Genomic DNA, 17,439 nt, shown 5'->3' with positions numbered 1-17,439 from the left:
TTCACTCCTCATCTAGACGGGCACCTCGCAATGCCATTGCGTGGGTTAAATGAGACATTTTACTTTAAAGTACCTGGCAGAGCCATGATGTAGGCACTTAATCTACGCTACTTTTCCTTTCAATTTTCCTCTTCATATGCATATATGCCAGCAACAGCAAGTTCCTTTATATGTAGAGTCAACGCTGTTTACTTTATTAAGCTAGATTTTCCATTAAGCATTTACCCCTATTCATTAGCCAGGAGGACTGACGCAAAGAGATATTAAATTATTTACTCAAGTTTAATGAATGAAATTGAAAACCTTTTTCCCCTGCTTAACGTGAGCGTGCCCTTTTCAACATGCAGAGCTTGGCGGCATTTATTCAGAAGCTATTGCTAAGTGCTTAGTTTGGAACACGGGATTAATGAGCTTGGAGGCACGGCGTTGGTTACCATGGCAACCAAACTAGCTTTGCTCCGTTCCAAGCTCTGACAACAGTTGAGCGGATGCTTCGCTCTGCCCCTAGTTTCTGACTGGGTGTTCTTCCTATATCTGACTCATCACTGCTGTCTGCAATTACTCCTGAATTCTCCTCAAAAACTAGATAAAAAGAAGATCCTTGCTTCTTCAGGGCTCACCTTGTCCATCTATATCCCAAACCCCTTCTTGAATTCATCAGTTTCACTCTTCAGTTTCTGAAGATGGGGAACTCGACCTGCATTCCCTCCTTGGCATACAGATTCCGGCATGCTCGGGGTGTTTAGAACAACCACAGGATTATTCTCCCAATCATTACCTTTAAAAAAGATTTTAATCACACGTTTATTACTTATTTTCGTGTTCTCTAAATGGCAGCAAGAAAGAGTGAAAGAATTCCTGCACCATCCGGGGCGTGGGCCAGGTCCAAGTCAGGAACCAGAACCCAAAGTCAGACCAGTGGGAGGGACCAAAGTACCTGGGCCATCGCTCGCTGCCTTCCAGGAAGCTGGGTGGGAAGCTCAGAAGCTGGGACTCTAACACTGCGTGCAGACACCCCCAGCAGGTGCCAAGCATCCCCCCTGCTCTGCTTCAGCACCTCACTCTCTCCACTCTCTCCTCCCTCGGACTTGGGGGCGCCCACTCCCGGCCAGGCCTGGACCAGCCCCAGTCTCCAGACATCACTGATTCTCACGCACCGTTCTGTGATCCTGACTTTGCCTCTGGACTGCTCAGTGTCCACGTTATATCTGTTTGATGTTTCTTACTTTTCCTCTCTCCCTGCATGGTCCATCCTTCCAGCAGTTTTGTTGTTGTTGTTATTTTGCCAAAACCTTCACCACACCCCTCATCTTCCCAGCACCTGGTCTGGAATGATCCTAAGCCTGAGTAAATTCAGTGATCTGGGTACAGCCCGCTGGGTACAGTGCGGCAGAACCATGCTTCACGTATAGCATCTCTTCGACAAGACTTGGACCAGCATGAAGTCACACAGAAACACTCATTTCTTCAGATCTCTTTCTTACCTCACATCTTTAACCCTTTTCCTTCTCTCTTACTCTCAAATCTCCTGTTACTTGACAAGGAAAAACAGCCTCCAAGTAGAAACTCCTGGCAAACTCCAAGTCCCGCCTCTCCTCACCTGCCTCTGGCTGTGCAGCAACAAGAGCTTTCCACAGAACCCAGGGCTCTGCAGGTTTCCATCTGCCAGCTCAGTTCTTTCCCACGGAAGTCATCGCTCCTCTCTTCAAACCCTGTGTGTTCAAGGCGCCCCCTAGTGGGTGCTTCCGTCGCTTTTTACAAAGCTCAGGCTTAGGTCATCTACAAGGAAAAAATGCCCCACCCACCCCATTTCCCTCTTACTCCTTCCACACACCCCTCACCATTCACAGACACTCTCTTGCTTGGCTATCAGCCCCTTCCTGATTCCTGCATGTTTCCTCCTGAACACAACCACCTCCAGTTCCATCCATGTGACTAAATTCAAATGAAGCATTTTAACCCTCAACAGGACCACTTTCTTAACTCTCAACCAAATCACTTCCCTCAACACTTCGGACTTCTCCCGCCTTCCTGGCATCCTCTCTTCGTAGGCGGAAGAAGAAACGAGCGTGCAAGGTGTAACGCGAGTGTGGCTTTCCCGGTAGAAAAAAGCAGTCACCCCCAGCTGGATGTTTTTCCGTCAGCTCTCTGCCATCTCACACTGGAGGGTTCACTGGGCAGGTGGAGCACTGTTTTTGTCTTTTGTTTGCTTTTGTTTTTTGCTTTGTTTCATTTTGTTTTTTAATGGCTACAAACAATTTCCTCCCAAATCAAATGTAGCAGATTGGCATTGTGTTATGACACTTTCAGCTGCCTCTCACAGCACCAGCATGCCATGTGGAGGACAGATCGAGGTGTGGTCGCTCCACTTCCAGTCCAGCTCCCTGCTGACATGCCTGGGAAGCAGCAGAAGACAGCCCAAGGGCTTGGGCCCCTGCACCCCTTCACATGCAGGACAAAGTTCTAGGCCCCAACCCAGGCTGCTCTGCCCATTTTGGAAGATACTCATTATTCATTCTCTCTTTTTTTTTTTTCTGATTTTGCTTTTCAAGCAAATAAATAAATCTATGTGAAAAGAAGGACTCCAGCAAGTCACATCAATTTGGAGACAAAAGTAACTTTGTATATCCAGGTGGTGCAACCAGTAATCAGAGATGCACACAGCATCAGCATGTGGCCAATGGACAGAGATGGTCAGCCGCGGCTGCTGCCGTGTCTACCAAAGACAGAAGGCGGTGGGCGCCGAGCGGCGTCTGCAGCGGGACCATCTGCTCCTTGATCATGGTCAAGGTCAGTCACATCTCGCCTGTGTTCCGTTTCACGGAGCGGGAACTTCCTGGAATGGAGTGACTCGTGTCGCTGTCACCCTAGGCTGAAGACCGTCTTCCAGAAGGTACGGGTCTTCCCCCTGTTGCCCTCGTGCTCCATTCTGCTAGAAAACATTTGAATTTTTATGGCTTTCCTGCAGTAACCATTTTTCCTCCCGCTGTCAGGATTTGCTCCATGCAGTGGAAGGCCAGCGGCTCTCAGTTCCCCCAGAAACCATCCTCGGCCTAGCAGCCAGCTGAACCTGACCTCACACTCTTTATTCGGAGGGAAATGCCGGATGCGAAGAAAGGAGGCTTCGTGGAGGTAAAGCAGGCCTCTCTCCTGATGAACACCGTTATACCCATACCCAGGCTAACAAAGGGCAGAAGACGGGGGCATTCAGGAGAAAGGCCAACAGAAAAGACAGCAGGCAGAATCCAGCATAAGGGCAAAGCAGGCTCCGCGGCTCCGGGGGGAAAAAATAGGGGGAAAGCCTTTAAGAGAAAATTGCATGCAATTTTTTGGCCTCAATTAGCCTTCTCCACAAAGAGCACTTTGCCACAAAGAGCCCATTAAATAACAAATGAAATTACGGCAGTTTTCAGTTGCCATGGCATTGGCTCTTCCTCTAATGGACTTCTCCGGTCTCAAGTTTAATGGGAGCGTCACTTACTTTCGTCATCTATGCGCACCGCCACCATCCCCTCTGTCCTCCCCCCAAGGCCACGCGTGCGACTTCACCCACACAGCGCCGCCATCACCCAGGACGCCCTCGGCCCTATTCCTACAGACCAAGAGGGTGAAACTGACCAGAACAGCATCTCATTCCACCCCACCTGGCAGACCGGGATGGAGTGCTGGCTCCCCGCTGCATCCTGGCCCCGCCCTGGCTGGTACCAGCATTTAGGAAGCAAACCAGCACATGGAAAATCACTCTCCATCCCTACGTCTAGCACATGCACGCGCTCTCCTCTCTGTCTCATTCATTCTAGCTCTCTGCCATTCAACCAGATAAAGATGTATTTACTTTCCTCTCCTTGAAAGACAGAATAACACACCAAAAGAGATAGATAGAACGGGATCCTGGAACTCCAACTGCTCCTCCTCCATCATCTTGCTCTCTCCCAAGCAGCCAGATCAGAGGCAGAGCAGCCAGGACTGAACAGGCATTCTAATACGGGACAAGAGTGCCCCAAGTGGTGGCTTGACTCACTGCACCACAATGCCCACCCTCAAATTTCTCAGCTGTTGTCAAACATTACCTATGATATCATTCGGTCCTGATAATTTAGATATCATTTTCCAATATATAACTATAAATGTCATATATGATTTTTATAAACATGAATCTACAGTTTTCACTTTCCTGTAGAAGACCTGTTAGCATTTTTTCCATGTCAACATACTTTTGTAATATCATTAACATCTGAATGTTATAGAAGCAAAATAACTTTAAAATTTTCTATCACCAGTACAAAAATGTTTCAATTTTTCAGAAATGTAAATTGCCCTCTGAGAACAAAAAGACATGAGATTTTTGTGAGACTCCAGACACATTTAAAGATGAAAAATGTCCAAATCTATTTTTTAATTCATGGTATATTTTAAATGTGTCTGTTAACCAATCAGAACTTTGATTGCAAAAACAGAAAATACACTCTAACTATACTATCCTGAGGATTCTTATAGAATTGGGAGAAGGTTTTCTTTCTAGTGTATTTCAGGTCTTGTGACAAAGCCCAATTGTTAAGTTGGTCCATGTCTTCCTCTGCCTTTTCCAATAACTTCTTTAATTCTCTATATAGATTTGTTCAGAGATGATAAAGTCTTTGAGTTCTTAGAGAAATAGGCTCCTTGGCTGATCTCCCTACCTAGAATCAGTTCCTACACCCCGAGGCAGAATCTTCGAGTTCAGAGCGACTTCCCCAGGACAGGTGTTTGGCTGGACAGCTTAGGCATGACTGCTGATATCTAACTCGTGTGAGCCTCAATCCTGTCTCTGCTTCCGGCTTGGTTTCTGTTAACGCACCCTGCAGAGGCAGCAGGGGATGGTTCCAGCACCCCAGTCCCTGCCACCCCACGGGAGGACCTGGATTGAGTTGCAAGTTCTTGGCCTGTCCTGCCCCAGCCCTCACTACCGCGGGCATTGGCGGACTGATTCCACACGTGAAGGCTGATTTCCTCTCTCTCTCTCTCTCCTCTCTCTCTGCCTTTCAAATAAAATGAGCATAAGCAAAGCTTTTTTAAAAATCTTTAGAATTTATGTGTTGGTGTATGAAGCAACACCCACGGCTTTTGAGCTTGTACCCATTTATAATGCATCAAAAGTGTGTGAGATTGGACACCAGCTAAGATGGTGCTCGGGACGCCTACAACCCACACTGGAGTCCACAGGTTTGAATCTTAGCTCAGTATCCAATCCAGCTACCTGCTAATGCATACTCTTGGAGAAAGCAAGTGATGGTTCTAGCACTTCCCTCACAGGACAGCCAGGTGGGATTCCAGGACATTTTAGCCATCCTGGTCTTCTTCCATTGTTAAGTAGTCCAATAGCTCTCCTTGCGACTCTGTTCCAGTCCCACTTTGCACCCATAAACCTTTTTCTCTGTGGCTCTCTTCTCTAATCACTGGCTCATTAACCTTGTCAAAGTGTCAGCTCACATGTTGTCTCTTTAGAAGAGCTTTAACACACTTGGTGATTACTCACCTCTGACTTTCTCTTCCCTCGCTCCTAATTTCCTCCTACATAGATTTTTTTTTCTCAATTGATAATCATGCATTTATAAATGCATTTTATTACAAGGTATCTTGCCTATTAGAACATTATCCGATGCTTAGTAAGAGCTAAATAAATATTTGTTCAGCACATGAGCAAATTAATGCACTTCCCAAGGGTGAGTCATGGCAGAAGAGATTAATCCACTGCTCAGGAGGCCCGCGGTCTTGTCAGGGCTCCAGCTCAAGGTCCTGCCATCCTGCTTACAATCCAGCTTTCTGCTACTGTACCTCGGAAGCAGCAGATAATGGCTTAAGTCTCTGAGTCCCTGCCTTACCCATGGGAGTCCTGGATGGAGTTCCTGGATGGGATCTTAGCTTCTGACTTTGGCCAGGCCCAGCCCTGTCTGCTGTAGCCATTTAGGAAGTATGTCAACAGATGAAACATCTCCAAGTCACTTGCCTTTCAAATTAATGAATCTTAAACACATATCCTAAATTTAAAAAGCAATAAAAAGCTTTTGATGTGATCATCACTGAAGGATGTAACAGAATCACTTAAACATACATGTGTATACGCACATATTTTTAGAGTTCCCTAACAAGACGTGGGATGCCTACTACATGAACATGCCCACCACACTGCAATGCGGCCAGCCTAAAGATACCTAGCACATTCCTCTAAGTAGGAATCACCAAGTCTACATACCCCAAAAGGCTTACCTCTCCAAACCAACTGCTTGGCACAGAGAATGGAGTTTGGAGTTGTACAGAAGTGCAAAGCCGTGTGGCCACTTAAGGAGTAACAGTTGAGCTTCGCGCCGCGGTCACAGAGGATCTTCACACAATCCAGGTTGGCCATCTCACAAGCCACGTGCAGAGGGGTTTTGCCGTTGGGTCTACAGTTGATGGTAGCATTGTGGTCCAGCAGCACCAGTAGACACTCCACATGGCCGAACAAGACAGACAGGTGCAAGCCAGTGGCCCAGGAGGACTTCAATTTGTAACTAGGTAACCAGTAACCTGGAAAAGGAAAAGAAACTTTTAACTTGTTGGCCTACAACGTCTCTTTGTTTTCTGAGGATGTTTACAGTACATTTCATTTTGGTCACTTTCATGAAACGAAGGAGGCCATGATTAGAGGTTATAGTAGCAGTAGCTGGGCCTGCCGATGTTGTTTTGCAGCTCACTGTGACAAGCTTAGTGACATTAGCTGTCTCCAGAATGCAGTGTCCCTCTAATCCCTTTTGTTCTTTTGTTCGTATCACCTGTGTGAGTACTCCAAGTATTTGAGCTTTAACCTTCATTTATGTATGTGTCTTTTTTTTTCACATGAGACTCTCCAGGAACTTCTTTTTTCCCGACTATTCGGTTTGTCCCCAATAATATCAAAGTCACTATTTAGACCCTTGCCATGTTATCTCATCCCAGTTCTTTCTCCCTGGAGTTGCTGGTGTCGATCTAAAATGTCAATGTGTTTAATACATTTTTATGATTTGTCAGGCCAAGGTTGTTTACCTGGATGCTGGTTTATACAGTCTTTCTAAAAAAGAATTTAAAGCAAACCACAAATTTTTCAAAAATATAAAATTTACAGGAATTATCTAGAAAATAAGGACGACAGAAATAGAGAGGCTGAGATGGTTGGAAATATTCTCCCTTTCTGCTTTCTCCCTCTGATGTCTGACTTGTGTAGGGATGTGATCTTTTCCTCCAAGCCTCTACTGAATGCCACATTCGACAAGTGTTAGCAACCATGACTCCATGAACTCTCTGCGTGAATACATGTAGCCATTGCACTTAGTCTCACTATAAATGGAAAACAAGTAAAGAAGAAATACTGATAGCAAGTTGAAGATATGAAGGTAGCTCCATTCAGCCAAGAAGGGACTTAATGACTGAAAGAAAAAAAAATCTAAATTTTAACATGGATGAATCAAGAGCCTGATGCTGGGCTATAAAAAATGCTATATAAAGTGTAAGGGAAGCAGAATATAATTTGGTGGCTATGTATTAGAGAAAAAGACCTGGGATTTGAGTTGACAGTAATCTCCAAAGATGCCCACAGTGGGATGGAGCTGCCAAAAATGAGTACCATCTTGAGTTGCATTAACCTAAATGTAGGGCTAAGAGCAAGGGATCTAAGAGTTGCACTCTTTCCTAGTTATATTTCTAGGTACCCACACTTTATCAGACATAGAGGATACTCCAGTCATGCTGATCACATTGAAAGTGGGCCTGGTCACCAGCCATCAACATTCTCTCACTTAAGGGAAAGCGGTCACCACTCTATTACGCCATCTCAGAGCGAGCGATGCGCTGTATGCCCTGTGAAGGGTGCCACAGGAAATCACGGATCCTTAACCCAGCTATGCGCCACAACATGCATTATACTACAGCGCTGATCAAAATGACTCCAATGGGAACAGCCTTGGTGTTCATTGTCATCAAATTACTTCAACAAATGACAGTACTGCCACAGCCACACGGCTGAATGCTATACAGACATTAAAAAGAATCAGGTGATTGTATAGTGACCTGAAACGAAAACATATCAGACATGTGAGGATACTTCTAAAAAGTGGGTGGAAACATGAGATCAAAAGATAAGTTTAGGGCCCAGCAGGGTAGCCTAGCGGCTAAAATCCTTGCCTTGCACATGTCAGAATCCCATGTGGGTGCCAGTTCTTATCCTGGCTGCTCCACTTCCCTTCCAGCTCCCTGCTTGTGACCTGGGAAAGCAATAGAGGACAGCCCAAAGCCTTGGGACCCTGCACCCACGTGGAAGACCCAGAAAAAGGTCCTGGCTCTTAGCTTCAGATCAGCTCAGCTCCAGCCATTGTGGTCGCTTGGCGAGTGAATCATCGGACGGAAGATCTTCCTCTCTGTCTCTCCCTCTCTCTGTAAATCTGACTTTCCAATAAAAATAATAAATCCTTAAAAAATAAGTTGAGGATGATGCAAAAAAATTGAAATCCAGCATAGTTTTTTCATAACACTTTTTTCATGAACTTTTTGAATATGCTTCACACTACTGAGATGGAAACGAACAGTACGCACGCTGTTGTTGTGTACAAATGCACTGTAAGTGACTACAGCAAAAACCTGCTTACACTGGGGGCCTCCAAGAAGAATTAGGAGGTGCTGGGCAAGGATGCGGGTGAGGTGCTGCTGAATGGCCCCTGTGTAACTTTTAAAATTTTAAACTCTGTGCCTTGGTCTAGTGGGAAATGTTAAACAGGCCATTCATTTACAAAGTCATGAATAATGCTGATGAATCCCACAGGATAAATGAACTCAACCCAAAGTTTATTTTTCTGCTGCTCACCAACCACTCTAGCAACACACACAGATCTCCATTAGACAGGCATTGTGCTCACCACACACACACACCTTAAATTCCCTTTCCAATTCATTCTTCCACTTCTCCCCCTTACCAAAATCTGCTCTTCTGGAAAAAAAGAATCCATTTATTTCAGAATGAGATCTAATGGGCCAAAGATTGTTTAAAATGAGATTGTGAGATTCCTCCTAACACTACCTGAAGCTTTGCAGGACTCTAGTCAGCTCTAAAACTAAGCTCTAAGACAGTAATTTGAGATTCCAGACCCTGAGAAGGAATATTTCATAACAGGAACTTCTCCCGATGGAGTTAAATGGTATCAACAGAGTATGAACTGCGGAACATCAACCTTGTGCCTCGTTCATGTGTGTGAATAGTGTGTGTGTGTGTGTGCGCGCATATATATGTGCACACACTTGCGCATTTCCATTTCATTATGTTTGCTAAGCCTCTGTTCCAAGCAGTGTTCAACTGTATGTAATATAACGTGGTTTTCCTAACAAATAAATCACATTACACGAACTTAATCAACTGCGTTCATATGTCCTCAGCAAGCAATTAGCGAAACACAGTCTTTCCTGACCGTCTCGGAAAGAGGTTGGCTCCAGACTGAGAGCCACGATGTGGCTCCCTGCCTGTCAGCAGCTCTGCGCTGCCGCTGCTCTGCCACTCGCGCCTGCCTCTGCAGTGCGAAGAAGGAAGCAGCAGAGAGCTGACTAAGAAAACACCATATTGATGTAAAATGGAAGGAATGCAGAAAGCTAGCGCTAGCGGGGATTATCCAGGCTAAGCCTTTCATATTCCAGATGAGAAGCCCGCCACTTCTTCAGCCTGCCGCAGCTGCCAGTCGCCTGCCTTTGCACTGCACAGGTTTCCGGGCGAGCTGCAAGCCTGCTTCACCAACCACAAGCTCCTCAACTCACCTTTGAAGAGCCACGTCTCTGATGTAGAAATACACTTACTTGCTACTTCTTTCTCCTTCTGGATTCTCAGTAGCAGCTACAGAATCGATCAGGTGTTGGTTTGTTTTCGATTTTACACCCATCAGTCACCCTTGCCCTCTCAGTCTTCTGGGTCTTCTATCAACATAACCACGCACCGTACAGTAACACAGGCTTACAGCCCATCAGCTCCTGGCATTCCATGATCCCCGCCAGCAGGGAACTGTTGCTGCAACTCGCCTATCCTGGGTGGCAGCAGGAGCAGAGCGCTGCCCTGGGGACCTAGTCTGCAGACCGGGACTGGGACAGAGCTATTTCAGGCATGCTGGCTGTCTCCCCAAGCTGGTTGGGGAACTCTGGAGGCAGTGGAAGTGAGCGGGGCTTCTGGGTAGTTCAGTTCCATGCATAATGGGAAAGTGTGCTGCCCTGAGCAAAGAACAGCCGCACAGCACCAGCGTCACTCACACCTGATCACAGCCTGCAGGAGCAGCCGCTGTGTTGCAAACAGAAAAGGGCACCTGCCCTCGCGGGTGAGAAAACTCAGTTTTCTTCAAGCTTGGCAGCTGGGCTGTACCTGTTCACAAAGGAAGCACTTCCAGAAATTTGTGGAAAATGTGTAGTATGGAAATACAGTCTGGATTTCAATTTTTTTTTTTACACCAAGACAAACCTATCTTCTAACTCCATTTTCCCATGAACCTTTTCAAGGGCTGCTGTGGCACCAAAGAATCACAATTAGTCCCCAGTCACATCACCATGTGACAGGTTCATACAGAAACCCAAGCGGGGCAGGCCTGTATGGCCTGCTCTCCCTTCTTGTTGCTGCACACAGATCCCAGGGCTCAGGAAACTTGACTGTGATGTTCTGAGTATCTTCCAGAGGTCTACCTCCACAGATGGCAGCTGTTCCCCTGACTGTGGGGGATCAGGATGCAGAAAGAAAAGGCAGGGTCTCTGGGGGCCCGGTGGGGTAAGGAAGCCACGGCCTCCCTCTAACAGAAAGGGCCAGATGTAACTGTTCTTGTCCAGAGCAGGTGGGCAGCGGCTGCACCAAGAAGCGGGGAAGCACAGTCCTTCCCTTGCGCGTTGCCAGTATGTACAGTCACCTTTCACTTTCCTCCCAAAGCCTGATCTAACATTCCTTTACCCAACTTCACCTTCACACTATAAAAGGCTTAACTGGGGCAGGGAGGGGGCCGGGGGGGATGAGGAGGGGGCTGAGAGGAAGGCTGAAGAAGCCTTCAGTTTGCAAATGAAGACAGTACTATCGGTGACATTTCAGTAGCTGACGGTGTCTTTGTGTGAACAACAAGCACAGACAGCGGCCAAATCATGGCCCCAAACTCAGTCCCCCCAGACCTGTAAGGCATATGCAATTTACCTCCAAACTGTTATCCACAGGAGCAGTAAGTTCTAAAGGAATCCTAGAAGATTCCACCTAGCAAACAACTGCCAACCAAATTAATACTTGTGGGTGTGAGTGTGTGTGTGAGTGAGTGAGAGAGACTTAATGAGACTTAAACATGAAATTAAAGAGGTATTCGCACGTAGCTGCACAGAGAGCCTACTGGCTCTGGCATAACGGTAAAGAGCTAAGAGCCCTGGTCATGCTTGGAAAGGCACTGGTCACGCACTGGGCAAGGCAAGGCTGCAGCTAGGTGCTGGCTCTGGAGCAGTTATCAGCTCCAATGTTATCGGAGTCAGAAGCCACGCACCAGAAGCCTCCGCTATTACAGCCAAGCGTTACACACGCTGCTCGTGGCTGGATTAGCGGACATTTGCTCTGCCTGTGTCCACGTATTTGCACAGTCCTGAGGGATTAGAGACTGAAGTGCAACTCTGGACTGTTTTGGAATAGCTAATATTTTCCGGCTAACTCGTCGAGTTCCCCTGAGAAAGGGATAAGGGGAAGCAAAACAGTTTGAAATGTAGAACTTCCATCACCATCCCAGGAAAAAGAAATCATGGAAAACAGGAGGGTGGCGTTCTGGCAAGGAGGGAAAGACAGCATAAGTAGATTATTCATCAGGACAGTGGAAGTCGGAGCTTTGGGAGTATTTACTCGGAAAGCAGTTGCTAAATAGAACACCTGCCGGAAAGTTTTCAAATGAAATTTTTCCTTGGTCATCTTCAAAATATGACTACCAACCAAGAAACCAGCAGCTATGGGCCATAAACAAGGTATTTCAAGCACATTACACTGATTAATAAAACGACTCTCACGAGCCTTGCTGACCAGGGAATTTCACAGCGAAGAGAGAAGGATGACAGTCTTGTATCATTAATAAACCAGCAGGTCACTCATCCTAGAATCAACATGAGCAGTTGGAAGAACTGTTCTAGAGATTGCTGGATGGACTTAGTTTGTGTTTTCCGGGAAGAAGGTCACCAGAGGGTCCCAAGGTGAAGGGCCTTTGAGTTTGCTTTCGGGACTTAGATTGACTTCAAAGCCGTCCTTGCCTCATCGCAGACCCTGCACTATTGACACCCCTCAATGATTCACCAGCAGTCAGCACTCACAGAGTTGTGCCTGTGTTTCTGTTTTTGGTGCTGCCCAGGGTGGAAACGGGTCCCCGGATACACGCCATTCGCTCACTGTATTTTTATAGTTAAGACACACATCTCTGCCGTTCCCCAAGGAGGGCTCTGAAACGCCACGCTGTCCACGCCTCACATTTACTTTACTGTATTTGAGTTTTAATTAACCTAACGCGATTTTTTTTTCAATCTGAAGATCTGATTACAAAGCTACAACAAAATTGAAAAAAAGCAAGTGAGATCTCTCTAACAGAAATCATTTTAGGTGCTGGCAAAGACAGAACCTGCGCTTCGAACACGAGTGCCTGAGGCTGGCTACGGAATCTGGTCTTTGTTGGACTAGCAAAACAAGCTGCTTCACAAGACAGGCCCAGGGCTATGGGAGCGGCAGAAATGATTTCCCAGACTCCTTTGTAATCCAACAGTTGTGTTCTGCACCCTCAGAACAATCCATATTTGCTTTAGGATGTCAACTTTTGATTACTGGTACATCAACCAGAGTGGAGGTTGAGGGAAGCAGTGTTTACAACCCAAACTGAATCTGTCACCAACTGGGTTTTAAATTATCCTTCCAAAGAGGATTTTCAAGTCGGCTTAGACATACTCCATAGGAATAAAAAGTTAATTTTTAAAATTTTATGGAAATTGGTGTGACATGGTCTAAATGCAACAAAACCAACTAAGAATGATTGTATCCCTGCTAATCTTCAACAGGGTGAGATATCGCATATAAAATTACAACAAATTACACAAGGAAATCTAAAAGTAGCATTATGTCTGTCATAGATTTTATATATTGCCTTGCTTATTAAGCCAGAAGATTCCAAAGAATCGGTAATACGCTATTTCCTCAACAGGATGCCTGCTACATAGGTTTAGTCTGTGAAAATTAACAAAGCTGCACACTTTCAATTTCCTTTTACTATGCAGAGCTTTTCAAACATGCTTTAAAAAAAAACTAATCTGAGGAGTGCTCAGTATCTGAGAGTTCTGCGTTGATTTAAAACTTGCAGAGAGTTTCACCCAGCTACAAACTCTTCAGAGCCACACAGAAATAGGTTGTATTTCTTAGAAGCACCCAAAGAGCAATTAAACACATACCCACCACCCAGCGCAGCCTGCTCGAATCTACGCTGCTTCCAGAAAATTCTTCTTTGTGTCCAAAGCATTGCTACATGCACTTACCACTTTCCTTGACTTGACACTGAGACCGTATTTTCATTCCTTCCATCTCTAACTTCAATGGATGGATATTTGAGCTTGGAAGCTTGTAAAGACATTTAAAGCAGCCCAGAAGAACAATCAGGCTTTCACCTGAACTTAAGGCTAAAATGGCAGGCTACTGTGCCCGTATTCATGTTAAGCAGCATCTTTCTTTCAACACATGTGTTTGTACCTACACACACACACACATACACACAAGACTTGCCGCGTAAGTCCTGAAGAACTCACACAAATCCTATTATTTCTGTGCTCACACACTCATCTGTGGGAACGGATCAGTTCTTCCCTCTCCATAGGGGTAGAATTTGCTGTCTCCCTAACTCCACAGTCATAAAGGCAGGAAAATACCCCTCCTTAGCTCTTCCAGGACCTCCAGAGCCAGCTGCCATTGACAAGGAGCAATGGGAATGCCTTTTCCTGCCTCTCAGCAGGCTCAACCCGAGGCACAGGGAACCCACATTCCGCATCCCCAGCGCCTGCACCCCATGTTACGCTTCCCGTAACCTCAGGAGCTTTGCACACCCTGTGTAATTCGGCTGCAACAGGAGGCGAGGAAAGGCAGCCCTGGCAAGTCAGGCTCAAGTCAACTGCTCAGTGATTTAAACTGAGTGTGCACTGGCAAACGCAGTCTTCAAGAAGCTCATGCAGAGTACGAAAAAGTTAGGACTGGTCTCCGAAACATTTCCACACCAGGAATGAATTCATGTTTTACTTCCATCTTCCAAGAACCTTAAGAACGCCTCTCATAAAAGACTTTTACATTGTGTTTCGTATTCGGATATCACTTCACAGCACAAAGTCATGCGTAAAGGAAGGCAATCTATCCATAAAGTCCCATTTTACCTCACTTTTCACCTTAGGACAATTAGGCCCTTCCTTAGTGACTGAATCAAAAATACCAATGGCAATCTTTTGCAAAGCTGTCAAGTAAAAATCACCAACACAGTAATTTTAACTCTTTCATACTTTTTTTTTCCAGAAGTGCTCATCAAGAGACACAGAATTAATGCAGAAATACATAAGAGCTTCAAAAGATGTATAGAAATAGATGTTATGATAAAACTGTGCATGGATTTCAAAACTGCATCACACCAAAGTCAACTTCCACCATTCCACAAACTTTCTGAACTACCCTCACATACCAGGAAAATCAGTATCAGAAAATGGATGCTAACGAGAGTTTCTATTTGAAAACAAAACATCTTAAAGCATGAAAAGTAATTATTCTCCCTCCAAATGCTGTGCATTCACAAGACTTTATCATCCACTCTGTTTAAACAGAAATGACGGCAAGCTGAGCTGTGCACACATGGTACGCTCAGCAGATGCCCTAACTGCTCAAGTTCCCTCTTTAACAAGGTGATTTGGGAAATCAGAATTCGCCTGTTTGTAAATTATTTATGACTTATTAAGCGGGGATTCCAGAAAAACCTTTGATATAAAAATTTTCGTTCTAATTTTTTTCCTTAGCTTGTCTTAATAAGGTAGAAATCCTTGATAAGCACAAGTGCAATTTCTTTTGTTTAAAGAAAAAAAAGTAAACTTCTCAAATTTTCTGAGTTCAGGTTTGTGTCCGAACTGAAAATCCATTAAAATGATGAAGACGGTAAAGGTGCCTGCGGCGCGGCTCTAGGCATTCATTAACCCTCCAAATGGAAGAGAAAAATCCCCCCTTTCCTCCACATGGACAGAGAGATGATATGTGGCTAGGTGGCTGTTAAGAGAGAATTAACAAGCCATTCCCAAGCCAGCCACCTTGTCTACATCAGGTCCCAGCAGTTGGATCCAAATCTAGAGATGTTTTCTTTATTCTCTGTCATCACAGTCCAAGAAAAGTTACAAACAGTGCGTTTCTAAATATGACTGAACAGGATTTCAGATTCTTGGCATAGCAGAGAACAAACAAAAGGCAGAAATACAACAGTACACACACACATACACACATACACACACACATCAGTCCATAATGCATTCTAATTTTAAAAGACAAGATCAAATCAGAAACACTGCTAGGATAAATATTACAGAAAAAGAGCAACAGCCACTGGTTTCAAGTGAGCGACTGACACCGCACATCACAAAAGGAAAAAAATCCATTTTCTATCAATATCACAATGATGCCTCATTTTTTTTACCTTGTTTATAAGATGCCAAAACCATATTCTCGTCTTCAACTTCAAAAACTGTGTCCACATCTATTTGCCTTTGGATTAAAATAGCCTTCAATTTTCCGGAGTCATTTGACTTGAGAGCCTCAAGGAAATTTCTCTTCACTAATTTGGCAGCTCCCGACTTGGTGACCGGGCCAGTGGAGCCTTCCATCCTTCCTCTCCCTCTGGAAGCTTTGTTGTGATTTATCAGAAGAGCAGCATCAAGCCACCAGGCACATGCTACGGAGCCCACAAACCGTTGGCTAATTTTATCCCAAAGTTATGCTGATCCGTTCTATTTATATAGGGATCATTTCAAACTTCAAAATATCCTTCTTGGCTGTCACTGCCTTTTCAAGTCCTTTACTCTGGTTTTACAGCCAATCATCCATTCAGTAATACATTGTGTCAATAGGAACCCAAGCCCAGGGATACATTTCTGAGCATGAAATGTCACTATTATTTCTTAGACGATCAAAGTAATAATGTAAGATTTAAAGGCTCTTAATGCTCTTCTCTCTCTCTCCCTCTCTCTCTCTCTCTGAAAAAAAAAAAAAAAAGAAAGAAAAAAAAACATCTGTTCTCTGGCTGGAGATGCAGTGTCTTGCTCTGATTAACCAATAGCCCCAAATGAAAATACATTACAGTTGTTGATCCGTGTGCTTCTAAAACCCTATGATAATTATATAATAGGAACCATAAAATCAGTCACAGTCATACAATCTGAAAACACACAGAAGGCTTCTAGGGGACCCAGACTCAAAAAACTCCAATCTCATGAAAAGGTGGAGTGGGCTGGGGGCTGTTTAGGGCAAAATAAAGGGACAGCCTGGTTTAAAGGAGTGAGTGAATGATGTTTATTAAATGCTGCATTTAAAAAAAATTCATCAGAAAAGACAATCTCAGAAAAACTGTGGAAACATAAACATGAACAAGATATTACTTGGGAATATGAAACTTCAACTTTTAAGGTTTGATAAAGGTACTACAATTACACCGAAAAATATCATTATTTCGAAGTGCCTCATTAAAGGTAAACTGTCACGATGCCTTAAGCTTCTTTTAAAGTATTTCAGAATCACAGATAAATAGGATGTGTGCATGTGTGTACAAGTCTGTGTGGTTATACACACACAAAAATGTGTCTGTTACATACATTCAGGCACAAATGTGTGTGTGTACACAGAGACTAAGATATAAAATAAAGCTATCAACGAGAAGTTGGGGAACCCGCTGAGCAGTATTTGGCAGTCTGTTATAATACCCTCAGCCTTGCTATAAACCTGAAACTTTTTTCCAAAGGAAGATGTAGAGGAGAAATGTGCCTAATTGTTGCAATTTTAAGCATTAAAAATGGGGGAAATCATATCAGAAAGAGAACTGCAATGCAAACAGATCAGACGGAAATGTGCTATTGGTGAGAATCAAAGACCGGCACAAAGTTTCTTGTAAATGATTAGCGATGCACATTTAGAAAAATGTTAAATGCCTTTTTTTCTTATAATCTACATGGGTATTTGGACATGAATACAAATTACAATATGATTGTTAATTATAGATATGAAAGTGCTAATACTATATACTGTGTTAAAGTGCCAAATAATAAGTATGTCATGTGTCCAGTTTTCACAAAGTGACCAGATCCAAAAGTCACACGGTTCGAACTGTAGAATAAATCAAGCTTATCCTGCCTTCTAATGTTCTAGATTCGTTTCACTTT

General features: G+C 44.4%; 1 protein-coding gene across 2 annotated transcripts in view; it reads right to left on the bottom strand.

Annotated features, from left to right (window-relative positions):
• Positions 1-16,086, bottom strand: part of ASB4 (ankyrin repeat and SOCS box containing 4) — a 44,487-nt gene extending 28,401 nt beyond the window's left edge. For both annotated transcript variants that reach the window (XM_058678343.1, XM_004582318.3), the window contains exons 1-2: positions 15,705-16,086; positions 6,247-6,546 (exon numbers count right to left, since the gene is read on the bottom strand). In XM_058678343.1, coding sequence (XP_058534326.1) covers positions 6,247-6,546; positions 15,705-15,891 — 487 coding nt within the window. In that variant the 5' untranslated portion in view covers positions 15,892-16,086. The remainder of the gene's footprint in view (positions 1-6,246; positions 6,547-15,704) is intronic.
• Positions 16,087-17,439: the final 1,353 nt, after the last annotated feature.

The sequence above is a fragment of the Ochotona princeps genome, chromosome 20, assembly GCF_030435755.1.
Source record: "Ochotona princeps isolate mOchPri1 chromosome 20, mOchPri1.hap1, whole genome shotgun sequence".
NCBI lineage: Eukaryota > Metazoa > Chordata > Mammalia > Lagomorpha > Ochotonidae > Ochotona > Ochotona princeps.
Note: the sequence above shows the minus strand (reverse complement) of the source record. Positions and strands in the feature narration are given on the sequence as shown.